Below are 14,303 nucleotides of genomic sequence, written 5' to 3'. Positions count from 1 at the left end.
GGCTTAAATTCACGCTTTTTTCCTGGGAGTTGTAGTTTTAGCTCTTATGCTTAGGTGTTTGATTTGGAGTTGGGTTTTACATATGGCGTGAGGTAGGGGTCCCGCTTCACATATGTGCCTGTGGATGTCCCATGGTTCAGCACGAGTATTAAAGGACTGTTCTTCCCTGTTGAGTGGTCTTGGCAGCACTGGAGAAAATTGCTGGCTGTAGATGGGAGGGTCTCCTGTGGGCTCTTGGATTCTCTTCCGGTGAGCTCCTCGTCTATACCAGGGCCGGCATCCAAGTGTGTGGCTCCTGTAATCAAGTTGGGGGTCTTTGTGCTGTACCCCCTTCAGGGTGGCCAGGTTATTCAGGGTTCTCCCAAACCCCTTGCAGTGCCACGTGACTTTGGGAAGCAGCTGGCGTCTGGGTGATGCGGGATGAAGGGCACGTGCCCACCAGCTGGGTGCGGTCATTGTCACACATGCCGTCCTCCGGTCTGTGGGTGCTTATTTCCGTCTCTAGTCCTTGCCAGCACTGTTTGTTCACTATTGTTTTCAGTGTGCTCTGGCTCGGCTCTGTGGGCTGGGGACGCCCCCCCCCCCCATCACTGGCACCAGCACTCTGGAAACCAGCCTCTGGCCCAGCCTCGGTGCGGCCTGCCACACAGCCCGTAGCACGTCCCTGCAGGAGAACCTTCCTCCCCCTCCCACTTTTCTGCTCAGATTCTTCCCACCCAAGGTCAGCAAACCTGAGCCCGTGGGCCAGGTCCAGCCGGCCGTGTGTTTTGGCAAATAGAGCTCTCTTGTAACCTAGCAGTGCCCATCTGTCTACATTCATCTTTGGCCGCCTATGTACAGTGGCAACAGAGGCTGTGTGGCCCACAAAACCTGAATATTTGCTTTGTGCCCACTCGTGGAAAGGATTGCTGGCCCACATGATAGCCATCTCCAGGAAACAGGACAGCAAACCACTAGGGTCGTCTCCCCAGACCATCTGCCCCAGCCTTCAGGGCCCCAAGCCTCTGTGCCCTGACCCACTCTCTACCTGTTTCCCCTAAAATGAGGGTTTTGTGAAAGACGGAGCGTGATCACAGATGGGAGGGAACAGGGCATGCACTGTGACCCTGGGCTTCTATGCGGGGCTCCTCATTCCTCGTGCTGCAGTGCAGAACTTCAGCCCCTGCACAGGAGGAGGGCCTGGGGCCACCCACCCAGCGGTACCGGCTGGCCTTGCCCCCAGCTAGCTGTGTATCCTCGCACTTGTCCTCCACAGTCGGGCCGGGGCCAGGGTCGGTGGGGCACTGTCTTGGCACTGTGGTTACCCAGGTTGGAGTATAACCCCTCGGCACTGTTCTTTGCAGAATCCCAAAAGTCTGGCTCTGGAGCCTCCCAGGAGCCTGCTGCCCACCCGATGGTGACCAGGGTGCCCTTAGGGCTCATCTCATTTCTTTCATGGCCTCCTTGAGAGACAGCGTCCTGTCCTGTTGCTTTGTTATTAACACCCCAAAACATAGTGGCTTAACACAGCAGCTTCCTTGCTCGGCACGGGCATCTGGGTGACTGTGCTCGTGTTCCCTGGGCACTAGCTCCAGCTTTCAGTGGGTGGACCTGCAGGGAGGCTGGAAGAGTCAAGGTCTCTTTTGGGGTCTTCGTCCCAGGGAGCTGCGTGCAGTCCCTGATGCTTCAGAAGAGGGCAGGCCACACACGCATATACTCAGACCTGGATGCGTCATGTCAACCTAGAGGCTGTGGGGGACTCCATGGGGAAGATATGTGGGGCAGTGGGCACTGAGACCTGATCTGGAACCTTCCTGCTGTGGCTGCTTGTCTGGAGAGGGGGCTTAGGCCTGCCATGGGTGCTCATGCACAGGACCGTCTCCCAAGAAGCAGCCTGCCCTCAGCTGGGGGGAGGGAGTGGGTCATGCCGCAGGCGCATTGCTATTCCATCCTTGTATCGGTCCCAGAAGTGGGGCACCAGCGTTGGACACTGGTCCTCAGGCAGAAGCAGGCGCAGTCAGGATGGCGCCAGCGGATGTGCCTTTAGGCTCACTTGTCAGTTTGACCATAGAGAGGAAAAATGCCCGGTGGGCTAGGACGCCTGGGATGGGTTTGCCATAGGTTTATAGGGCATGTGACGGCCTCCCAGCCTGATTCTCTGGGGGCCGGCCTGCTTGGGGAGCTCACTCCCTAAGACCCAGGGCTGGCAGGCTCCACGCCGCCTAGACAGTGGATAGCTGTGCTTGGCCATCCCTGACCCCCTCTGCAGGCCCGTCGCAATGCAGGGGTGAGCCTGGAGTGTGGACCACAGCCCCCATCCCTGCCCCAGACCCCCTCGGGAGGGCCTCCCAGCTCCCTTGGCCGTCCTCTCCAGCAGAGTCAGGGATGTGGCCCCACCTGCCCTGCTGGGTCCTTACGGCTCCGCACAGATGGAGGGAAAGGGCAGTAGCCAGTCCCACATCCGGGGAGTCTGGCTGTGGTCCCCCATCAGCTGACGTGCCCAGGAGACCTTCTGTCTTCTTTACCCACTGCCCACGTGCTGTGGAGATGGTTCGTGGTGGCACAAAACTTCATGGTCCGTGACGGACCTCAGAGCACATCACTGTCACTCCCTGACATTCCTGAGGGCTGGGTCCATCCATGTTTCCCAGGGGAGGGAGCTCAAGGCTATGGTGAGTGGTTGGGGGGGCGCAGCCAAGCTCACCCTGGCGCTGGCCACAGGTGCCATCTCCATGACAGGTGCCTCCCCCCTGGAGGTGGAGGCCAGGCCACGGGACCTTGTCCGCTGGGCTCTGCCATCAGCCTGTTGGGGCTCCCAGGGCAGGACCAGGTCAGAGGTCATCCCAGCCAGGACACTGTGGCCTCTGCCCACCATACGGAGCAGTTGGGGATTCTGCTGTCTGTGGCCAGAGTTGGGAGGGGCAGGAGCTTTTGCAGGTCACCCCGAGACTGGGGAGATGACTCTCGCTGCAGCAGAATTGGCTTGGGTGCCAACCCCATGGCTCCACCCTCACTGTAAACGCCAGGACCCAAGGCCTCCCCATGCTGGGCCTCTTGTGTTGACTCCTACAGGGAGCAGGTCCTTTGTCCCAACTCATCAGACCCTCATCAAATGGTGAGGCTTTCCCTGCTTGGGTTCCTCCCTCTGTCCACCCCATCTGGCTGAGCCCTGCTGGATCCCCAAATCCCCTAGCACATGTATTCTATGTCCGCAGTTCGCCCTCAAGGGGAGGACCACCCCCAGGATGTCATGGTCCAGGATGGGAGCGGTGGTTCTCCTTCCCACCCACGTGTGTTTGGCATCTCCATAACAGAGGATGACATTCCAGGACCTCAATGTCCGGGCGCGGGTCCCTGATTCACCCCACACCTGCCTCCCTGTGCAGCCCCCTGACATCAGCGGTCACGTCCCGTCTCTAGCCGGAGCATCTACTTCGTGGCTGGGGAAAGAAGGGACTTGACTCTCTGGCTCACCAGGAGTGGGTCCAGGCCCAAGGACTGCTCATCCATCTTTGTTCTTACACTTTTGAAGGGTTGAAGGAAAACCAAAGGAAGAATGGCATTTGGGGACTCGAGTGTGACAGGAGTTGGGTCTGTGTTTTTGCACAGCTCATGGCTTACTCCTGGGTGCCCAGTGCAGACACCAAATGGGCTGGTGGATGGAGGCGTGTGCCCGTGAAGCCTTACACTCCCTCCCTATGTGGCCAGGTCCTCACCCCAGCCCACAAGGGCCCAGAAAGCAAGCTGCCAGGCCGTCTGCTGCCACCGGGCTTCTGCCCGGCTGTGTGGGGAGATAGATTTCACACACTTGCTTATCTTTCCCAGACTGTTCAAATTCGAGGAGTAACACTGCCTTCTAGTCTCAGAGTCTATGATTCAGCCAAAGCTACAGAATCTCTCTTTTCCTTTGGGATTTTTACAAGGTTCTCAGAAACCCATCAAGAGCCCCGAGTCCTCCCCACTCAGTGCCTTCCCTAGCAGGCTCCTCGGAGTCCCGGGCCCCCACCCTCTGGTGGCCGCAGGTGGCCTTCCTCTCTCTCTCCGAGGTGATGCTAGTGGAGAGGGGCTCAGGGGGCCGTGGCTGCTGGCCTGAAGCTGTTCTCCCCTCGTACCGTGGGGCTTATGGGCTGCCTTCTCCTGTGCCTAGAACACCTGGAAGGTGTTTTACTTTTTAGAGGGGGCATGTAGAAGGGAGAGGATCCTGCTGCTCCCTCCCCCAGCCCCATACTCCTCCCCTTTGCAGGCACCTGCAGGTGTTCTGGGCTGGTGGCTGGTCCCGCCCCGGGCCCCCACGGTGGCTGCACTGTCCTTCAGTGACAGGGCAGGACCACACCCAAGGCAGCTTTAGCTCGTGCTCTCACCCTGGCGCACTTGACGGATGTGTCCGCAGCCAGCCTCCTTCCCTGGGGAGTGGGATGATCGGAATAAGGGCTCTGCCCCTCCCCCATCCCATTTTTCCGGGAAGAGAGAGGAGAAACGTGGGGGTAGGACTCACAAAGGCGGTAGGAAATGGGACTCTTGTCGAGGAGAGGGCAAAGAACGGCGGATCAGGCGGGAAGGAAGTTTGGCCGTGGTTGTTGTTCTGGCCCAGGTGCCTCGCCAGCAGAGATGGGATGGGGTGGTGGGCCAGCGGCCTCCTGGCCATCTGCCCATCCAGACCTGGGCCTCCCGGAGCACCTGGCTGGAGGGAAACCTCGGACCTGCCCCAGAGTGGGTCCGGGGCCTTCCTCAAAGCAGTGCCAGCTCTCTGCTTTGGCAGAGCTGAGGCCCTTGAGGCAGCCCTCTCCCTCCCCTGCCCTGTTGTGGCCCCTGTCCTTGTCAGGGAGGCCGGAAAGGGCCGGCCAGAGAGACATGGCTGGTGCTATGACCCAACAAACATCCCTCCTGACAGAGGAGGCAGCATCTCCTGGATCCTGAGCCCCCAGGAGCCAATTTTGTGTGGAGGGGGAGCTTCCCAGGCCTGGCTTCCAGCCCACCCCCACTCGCCTGGGCCACAGGGCAAGTCGTCCAGACCATAAACTGGAGCTGCTCTTGGCAGATCCAAGAGCATGAGGGCAAAAGGCTGGGACCCCCCCTCAAACTGACCCAGGGTCATTAGGGTCTTAGAGGCAGGTCCCATGGACCGCAGGGGTCCCTAGTTCCCCTTCCCCTTGGGGTTCTCTGACCTTCATACCTGTGTATGTGTGTGTGTGTGAGGCTGTGCATTGTGTGCCCATCCGTGTGTGTACACACATGTCGGTGTATGAGCATATATGTGTGTCTACCTATATGAGTGCATATGAGCATGTTCGTGTGCATGTGTGCGCACACACGTGTACATGTGTGCATATGCACACGAGTGTCATACATGTGTGCGTACACGTATGTATCTGTTCATGTGTGTGCCTCCCTCACTCCCAAGCGTGAGTAAATTCTGGGAGAGTCCAGCATTCGGCTCCCCGTGAGTTTCTGGATGGTCCTTGGGTCATGGCTTCCCTTCCCATCACAGCCACAGGGCGGGATACCAGAAACAGATTTCCCTTGACTGACTGACCCCGCTGGTAACCAGCGTCCTGAGCAGGAGGCAGAGCATCACAGACACCCTGGAGCCCCCCAGCTGGCCCCTCTTTCCCTTCACTGCCCAGAGCAGTGTGTCCTGCCGCCATGGGGTGCCGTCAGACCTTGATGTGGGCTCCGCTGCGTCGGACGCTTGCTGCTCTGTGTTGTTTGTGACGCCCGTTCTCCTGGACGGTCCTCCACATGGGGACCACACACTACGTTTGATGGGCGTGGACCACAAGACCAGGGCCTGTTGGTGCCTGACTCCCGGTGGCTGTCTGTGCAAGGCCTGGAGTTGCCAGCCATGGGATATCCATCTGCTCTCCCTGAGCACACGCACTGCCAAGTGGTGTTTCTGGGGTGGCTGTGTCCGTTCCTGTTCCCACCTGTACAAGCACTGGCCACTGGATACACAGTGCTTGGTGTTTCCCATCTGTTCAGTGCCAGCAGGTGTTTGGGGATGCATGTGGGTTATCTCACGGCCGTTTTAATTGGCATCCCTTTGACGATTAATTTGTGCTCCATTTCCTGCCTTGTTGGCCTTTGGGACACTTTTGCTAAGTGTTTGCATTTTTTGCCCATTTTAAAACTTGAATTGTCTGATGCTTGTCTTGCTTGTGTGAGTCCTCCAGGGATTCTGGGCATGAGTCCTGTGTCAGGTGTTGTATTTCAAGCGTCCGCCTCTGCCGTCGCCTTCTCGCTCTGAGTCAAGTGTGCTTGTGTTCACGTGTGGCCAGCACCTTTCCTGTTTCAGAGAAGCCTCTGTCTGCTCCAAGGTCACGATGTCCTCTTGTGTTTTTTCCTAACGTGGTTCTGTTTTACCTTGTGTTTCCCAGTTTGCCCTCCCTCAGGAGTCGGGGTTCATGTGTGCTGTATGGTCAGGGTGATTGGGGCATCCCCTTGCCCCCAGACCATTTACTGGGGAGATGATCCTTCCCCCGGGCTCCGTCTGTCCGTGCATTGGTGGCTCTTGGTCGTCACTGCTGAGACTGTCATGTGTCGTGGCGTCTGCCAGGTGGCCCCGTAGGCATGTTCACTGGCCGTAGGCTGCGGGGTTCATCCGGGCCCTGGGTTGGGTCTGAGATTTCCAGTCATTCCCCCCATGCTTACTGAGCTCCACACGGAGGCCAGGACTCACTCGCTCCCCATGTCTGTGTTGCTGACCTTGTTTCCCTGGGGTGGACCGGCCCCTTCCAGGCCAGGAGGGAAGAGGCGGGACGTGTGGCAGATAGTGAGGCCTTGTTTCTCCCAACTGCAGCCTCAGGAGGGAGGAGGCATCTTTCCCAGCCTCTCCTGGCTACTGGGAATAAAACCTCAGGGAAATGGCCTCGCCCAGTCACAGGGCCACACTCATGCTGGTTTCCGGGACTGGGCAGGGGGCGGGTCCGCAGTGGCTGGAGTGGGGCGGTGTCTGCTAACCAGAACAGGAGCTGCCAGGCAGGTGGGAGCAGCAGAGGGGGACCGAGGGGGTCTGTTGGCTGAGCGAGGGTGGTCCTGGGGCACAGGGGGCGCAGGGGCCCCAGCGGAGGCGGTGGGTGAAGCTACAGAAGGCTGGACCCAGTTACTCGCACACCTCTGTCCTAGAAGTTGCCCGGGACTGCTCATGTTGGCTTTCTCCATTACTGCCCAAACTGGAAGCGACGAGGGCGCCCCTCAGAAGTGAGCAGACCCGTACACAGGTGCGTCCGCATGAAGGAATGCTGCAGACCACCAAAGAGAAAGGAGCCAGCAAGCCAGCAAGGGAGGGGTGCAGCCTTCCACGCACGGTGCTAAGTGAAGGAAGCCTGTTGGAAAAGGCTCTGCTAGCCACGTTCTGGAGAAGCCAGAACCGTGGGGGCAGTGAGCGTGGGACGGGACACGTGACTGTGCGTTTGTCAACACTGACTGATCTGACTGCACGCTGAGCATGGACATGTGCGTCACTGTGACGTCATCCGTGAGGCCAGCACCCAAGCTAGATTCCCGAATGTGAGGGCAACCTTCCTGTGCTCGGAACAGCGCCCTGAGGTGGGACAGAGGCCAACCTTGGTGCCTGGGAAGTGGAGAGGCTGAACCCAGAGGCACAAGGGCCTGTGTCCAGAGCGGCACTTCTCACGCGCGGCCCGCGGATGCTGGACCCGGTAGCCCCGTGGGGGATGGGCTGCTAGGGCAGCGGCGGGGGAGGGAGCTGGGCTGGGCCCTGTCGCGGTGGGGTGCACAGGTGGACATGGGCGGGAACGCACACCAGTGTAGAGCAGACAGGCGGCTGTACCGGCACGTGTGTGTAGACTCCCAGCTGAGCAAGGGCCGCGTCCAAACTGGTAAGCTGATGACTGCCCTGGTGTTGTTAGTGACAGGGATGTGTGGCACAGCCGCATGGGCACTTAGCTCTCGTCTCAATCTTTCTCTCAGGTTTGTGTTGTTTTTTGCATCTGTGGACCTCGAGACAGCGGGGTGTGTGGGAGCCAGGCCCCTGGGTGTGAATGTTTGCCAGTGGCGTGTTGGAGTGCACAGACTCCCGTGATGCCCTGCCTGTGCGCTTTTCCAGGTGCTGTGTGAGGAGATGGGCAGGCACCCGGGCAGCCCGAGTACCTGCGATATTCCGAAGGGCTGTCTCCAGGTCTCTCTGCCTTTCCTCCCCCAGCTACCCGTTGCCGCTCCCTGAGGCAGGCCACAGCACCACGGCCTCATCAGTCAGGTGTGGAGGCCCAGGAAAGGGGTGGCCATCCTTGCCCGAGCCCCCCAGTGTCCATCCCCAAAGCTGTCCATCCAGGCCATGCTGACCCACCCCGTGGTCCTGCAGGGTGGCTACGACCAGAGCAGGACCAAAGTGCTGCACATGAGCATGAACCCGGCCAGCGCGGCCAAGCAGCGGCTCCGCGAGGACCAGGCCCGGCTGCAGGAGGAGTGTGAGCAGCTGCGGGAGCTCGTGCGCGCCCTGGAGCGAGGCGGCCCTGTCCCCGCTGACCTGGAGGCTGCCGCAAGTCTGCCTTCATCCAAGGAACTAACAGGTAGGTCCCTCCCCACTGCGTCCGTGGGCCATCCTGTGCGCAGGGGGCTGCGGGAGGACCTGGGAATGAGCCCCTCAGGGGCCGCAGGTCACGGCGGGAAGAGATTCTGGCAGCCGTGGGGGAACAAGTGGCTGAACTCTTCCCAGCCCCTCACACGGATTCGTGCCATTTTTCGGTGTATCTGTGTCCCATTAATCACGAGTCGATCCAATGCTCTGTGGAAACGGGGACCATCTTTCATGGATCTAAGTACCTTTCGTGGAGTCCAGAGCCCTGGTGCAGGGCCCAGGAGCGGGGCACATGAGCACGGCCTCACCCGCACTCTGCAGCTCTGCACACCAGGGCGACAGTCCCTGAGCCCACGGTTCGTCACTGCCCATGTGGGCAAGTAACTCTCCTGTTCCCACTGAGTCCCGTGCTGAGCCTCCCGGCCAGTGCAGAGCAAAGGGACCCACCAGCCAAGGGGGCATATCTGGGAGCCTGACTTGCCTGGGTCCCTGTCCAGGGTGAGGGCCGAGTGCAGAAGCCAGCCTCTCCGCGGGCTGCCCAGCCTATCCCGCCACAGCTCTGACGGGGACACTGAGCCGTCAGTGAGCTAGGGTGAGGCCCCTAATTCCCTTGATGTTTCCCAGCTGCGCTCCGGCACTGCTCCTCCTGCGGAAGCCCCTCCCGACCTCCTTGGGCAGATCCTCTGTCCCATGGAGGCACAGGGCTCTGGCCACCGTCTTGTCCCCCTCAACTCTACCAGCCCTACCCAGGACTTGTTCTGCACGTGTTTTCTTGCTCGGGGGTCTTGGCTGCAGCCCCCTCTCTGCCCCGTTTGCCATTGCCATTGGCCCGACCTGCTGTCAGCCTAACCGTGAGGGGTTTGGGGGTTTTGTATTTCATTTTCAAGGAAAGTACAAACCCACAGAGAAGACTCGAGGACGCTGGTGGGCGGGTGGCTGAAGGGGGTGGAGCTAAGAGGGGTCCAAGTGGTGCCCCAGAGCCCCCGAGGCTGGAGGTGGTGGTGGCAGGTGGCCCCGGGGGCAGAGGGTTAAGGGCACTTGCCAGAGGGCACAAGGACAGGCATTGGTCCCCAGGCCTTCCACTCAGCACCCTGCTGTAGGCAGTGGCCTTGCCCCCAGCAACAATGAAAAGAGGAAACAGGAAACCAAGGTTATTCTCTTAGAGCCAGAATCCCAAACAGCAGGCCCCATGCTGGCAGGACCTCCCCCAGAACTCATTAGGGACCGAGGATGTTGGGCTCTGTGTCAGGCCTGCTGGGCCAGACACATCTGTGGTGTGCAGAGGGTCCCTGGATGGAAAGAGCGAAGTAAGCTCAGAGCTGGTGCGTGTGGGTGCCGGGACCCCTGCCCGAATCCGCCCCCTTCTCTTCACCCACCACAACAACACCCTCTGGAAGGGCTCCTTTTGTGGCAGCTGACATGGGGCACCCTGCCAGGCCTGTCCCCTCGCTGTGAGCAGAGTCCCAGGAGGGAGAGAACAGCACAGGTGAAAAGACAAAGCCTCCGTCTTCAGAGAGGAAGGATGTGTTGCTTTACTTTTTTCAAAGAGGAAACACGTGAACTTTTGGAAGTTAAAGATACCAAAACTGAAGTGAAAAGCTAAACAGGAGACTTAGAAAATTGGGGGAGTGTATGTGCACAGGAGAGCAGAAGGTCAGATAAAGGAACAAGGGACATGGGATGTCTGCAGCTCCTCTGGTGGCTCCAGGAGAGGGCGGGGGCCCAGGGGACTCGCCGCTGGCCAGAGGGAGGCTCCCCATGCTGGGACTTGTCATAGTGAGGCTTCTCAACAAAGGGACAAGGGCACCTGTCACCTCCCAGAGAGGGAGAAACAGGCTGCTCCTTTCTGAACTGTGGCTTGAGGAGCAAGAAAGCCACTAGGGGCCAAACTCTGTGTGCCCGAGGGACCAGATGGTAGCTCACAGCCAGCCCCATGCTCAGCCCCACGAGGGAGGAGTTTGCTTCTGTTTCTGACGTTCAGTGTCTAGAAAACGCTAGCTCGAGGTTCCCTCTCTCATGAGGCCTGTGGAGGTTGCACACCTTTGAAACGAGGGCAAGAGCCAGGGAGCAAGATGTGGATACAGAAGGCTAGAGCGCCAGCTGTGGAGAGATGGGGAAGACCCGGGACAGCTGCCCCAGGAACAGCCAGAGCAGGTTGAAACTGGTCAGAAAGTTTTGGTACCTTGTAGAATGGAAGGTGTCCAGTGTCTTGAGAAATGGTGCAGACTAGAGTTTTCCTCGCCTGAGTGCTGGACTCCCAGCTCATCATGCGTACCAAACGGTCAGGGTGCTCCAACGTCGACACCCAGTAGGGGTTTGCCAAGTCGAGTACCCAGAAAATGGAGCTGCTGGAGAAACAGGACAGTCCGCAGCTGCAGGGGCAGCAGAAGGTGTCGGGAGGAGAGAGAGTCCTGTTCTCCTGTCCAGCCTTGCTCACGTGGCTGCGGTCAGGACAGTGTGGGGACCTGACACCAGCGACTCAGGGCAGGGAGTCCAGGGAGAGGTCTGACGGTGGTAAGCATGGCCTCACTGTCTGACACAGGAGCGCCAACACTGTCATGGGTCCACCAGGGGAGGACCTAGTACCGAAGTTACCAATCAGTGGATACAGCCAATGCCCCAGGGGAATGGGACATACCCCCCATCCCGCCACTGGACTCTCGAAGACTCTCTGTGACCTACCTGTGCAACAGAGTTGGCATCAAACCGAAGCCTAGAATTTCAGGCATGCGTGCAGGTCAAGCTTGTGAAGGCCGGTGCATGTCAGTTTCACTGAGCCCCTGGCGCTGGTCCGTAGAGACCGAGGCCACAACCCGTTTAGGGATGGGGCCCCCTCGGGGCACCGGGTGAGCTGCCGCTGTGGGGGAGGTGCAGGGCGCATGGGCGTGGTGGCACCGCTGCTCCTGTGGGCTTGGTGAGAGCAGGAGCTCTGAGAACCTCTGCTGGGTCTCCCATGGCCTCGTGCCAGGCATTTGTGTCATGTTTGTGGCAGAGGCCACCCGGTGAGTGTGGTTGTAGGACCCAGCCTCAAGGGATCACGGTAGAATAGCCAGGCGCCTCGTGGTTAGCACTGGAGCCTGTGGGCGGGCGACTGGGCCACTATTGACCGGCTGGCAAGCGCGCAGATGACGCAGTGGGGTACTTGTTTCTGCCTGTGAGGCTCCGGGTGCTCCGCCAGCATGCCCACCCTGAGGCTCCCAGGTCATCTGCGGGGCACGCAGCCCCAGCCACGCGGGGCCAGGCTGCTGGGCAGTGACTTGAAGTCTCAGCACTTGAAGTCCCTGGCCAGTGTACCTGAGTACCCCAGAGATGCGCCTTAGACAGTGGGGCTCCAGGGGCCTTCCAGCCACCAACAGATGTCCCCCACGCTGCTGCTCTCTACCCCGGATCTCACAGGCCACCTGCCCTACCACACCTCTGAGCGGCAGTACCCCTCGCCCAGGCCTTCCGCTATGCCGACCAGTGCCACTGGGAGCAGTCAGGCTTGCCCCAGTCTGGGCATTGGCGGAAGGCCAGAGATGAGGCAGGAAACCCATACAGGGGCCCCCGCTCTTGGGCACCTCAGGGATAGCACCGACCGACGGACCTTATAGAAGCTCGAGTGGTTCCCTGACAGATGACGTAAAGGGTCAGACAGGCTGCCGTCTGCTCTGAGCTGGCCTTGTGGAACAGACCCCGAGTTCATTGCGGGTGCCCAGGGCCCTCAGATGGTGCAGGTGCACATGGCAGACAGCTGGACCAACGGCGGGAGGCTGGCCTCCTGAGGAGAGCAGCGTGGCTGAACAGGAGGGGAATGGCCCATTGGGCTAGCCGGGCCGGGGGGGACGAGCACAGCCACCCACCCTCGCTGACTGCGCTCTCAGGGTTCGGGGGAGAGCTGGTCTGAGGTTCTTGTGGATCTTTGACAGAGGAATTGCTCAATGACCGCTAGCAAGGACCCAGCCCCCTGGGTCAACAGGAACCAAAATGCTCAGCCTCCCCCAGCTGGCTCTTGGCTCCCCACAGGGCCCCCTGCAGTACCCGGGCTCGGCCAGGGAGATTATTAATTGCAGCTTAATTAGGTAATGCATTAATATTAAAATAACCGGGTTTTGATAGCAACACAGTGAAGGTGATGAGGTTTGTCACAGCCTGGCTGTGTGGGTGCAGCTGATCCCAGGGTGTCCCTGAGTTGGGAAGGGTGGTGGGCTCTGGAGCTCCTCCCCGGGGGAGGCGGACTGGGGCATAGAGAGCAGCTTGCTTCTCCCTTCACCGTGCCATCCTCTCTGTGGGCTTTGCAGCGGCCTCCGTGGGTGGGCCACGGGTGGGCCATGGATCATGAGCCGAAGAGGGGACGTCTAGGTGCCCAGCATGATGGGGTGGCTCCACAAGGCACAGGCCTTCTGAGTTTCTGCCACCCTCGTGCCCTCAGGTGAGGCAGCCACCTCCAGCTTCCACTGGCTCACATGGAGGGGAGGGGAGGGCGCCGCCACGGAGGAGATGGGGAAGGCTTGCCATGGCCCCAAGGCACACGCTCCTGTTACCAGCAGCACTGGCTGCTGGCTGCCTTCTGGGCCCACAGGTGGCAGCAGGACCTGTCCCTGCCCTAAGGACAGAATGGGGGAAGAGCCACGGGAGTCAGGGGCCTCGGAGCGGGCCCTGGGTGTAGAGGGCCAAAAGAGGGGCAGACTTTGGCGGCTGGGCAACTTCCCAGGCCAGGGTAGGTGGCTTCAGCTGAGCTTCGTGGGCTGAGTAGGAGGAGAGAAGGGCTGCTATTCCAGGCAGGGGTCCCCTGTGCCCAGCCCTGTGTGGGGCCCCAGTTAGAGCCGTCCCTGTGTGCCGCCAACAAGGAATGCCGCATCTGCTGGGGGAAGGAAGACCGACGTGCCTAGGGAATCCAGGGAGCAATGCAGGGTCCCTGCAGCCACCCGCGCCCCTGCCCCAAATGAGTGCTCCCATTTGTCCCAGGGACAGACCCTGTGAGCTGCAGGAGGGTCCCGGTCTGGGCGTCTACTGACCCACCCACCCTGCAGAACAGTCCTCCCTCCCCAGGCCTAGGAGCAGGAGGGAAGGGTGGGTGGCCTGGGTTACTAGGCCTCTGGCTGGTGCCTGAGTGGCACACACCTGGGATGAGTCTGAAAAGCACCACAGGGGCTTTAAAACAGAGCAGACATCGACCTGAGCTTCCAGAACGGGTGCAGACGCACCCAAACACACCGATATTAGAGTACCAGGCACAGGAAACCACCACACAGGTGCTTGTGGGAGCATTAGCCCATTTTCTCAGGGCACATTCTTGGTGGGGATGGCTGGGTCAGCCCGTGGTTGGCTTCCAGAAAACTGGCCCTTTTCCTTCAATGTCCATACGTGGCCCATGGCCATGTGTCCCCGCGGACGCTGGTGCTGTCAGGGTAGTTCTCACGAGCGTGCATGTGTGTGTGGTGATGCAGCATGTCCCGTCCTAGCTGGCGCTCCCCGCTGTCCGAGGATGAGCCCCGGCAGCACCTTGGGCCGGCCCTGTGTCCTCTGGGGCAGGTCTCTGCTCTAGCTTCCCCTTTATTGGTTCTTTATACGGAGTTCAGGGAATTTCATTTTCTCGCAGCATCCTTCTCAGAGCAGACATTTTTCATTTGTGCTCAGATAACTAATGTTCCTTTTACGGGAGTCTCATCTGAGAGCCCCGCCTGACTCAAGGTCAAGACACTTTTTTCTTACTTTATATAAAGAGTTTTTTAGTCTTACAGCTGACTCGGTGATCTGCATAGAGTTGAGTTTTGCGTGCAATGTGAGGTTTACATCGGGATGAGTT

General features: G+C 59.8%; 1 protein-coding gene across 6 annotated transcripts in view; it reads left to right on the top strand.

Moving 5' to 3' along the window:
• The window catches only part of MAD1L1 (mitotic arrest deficient 1 like 1), a 310,570-nt gene that overhangs the window by 233,001 nt on the left and 63,266 nt on the right, over nt 1-14,303 (top strand). For all 6 annotated transcript variants that reach the window (XM_082714045.1, XM_082714046.1, XM_082714047.1 and 3 more), the window contains one exon: nt 8,300-8,507. In XM_082714045.1, coding sequence (XP_082570171.1) covers nt 8,300-8,507 — 208 coding nt within the window. The remainder of the gene's footprint in view (nt 1-8,299; nt 8,508-14,303) is intronic.

Source organism: Mustela nivalis (genome assembly GCF_964662115.1).
Source record: "Mustela nivalis genome assembly, chromosome: 19".
Lineage (NCBI taxonomy): Eukaryota > Metazoa > Chordata > Mammalia > Carnivora > Mustelidae > Mustela > Mustela nivalis.
Note: the sequence above shows the minus strand (reverse complement) of the source record. Positions and strands in the feature narration are given on the sequence as shown.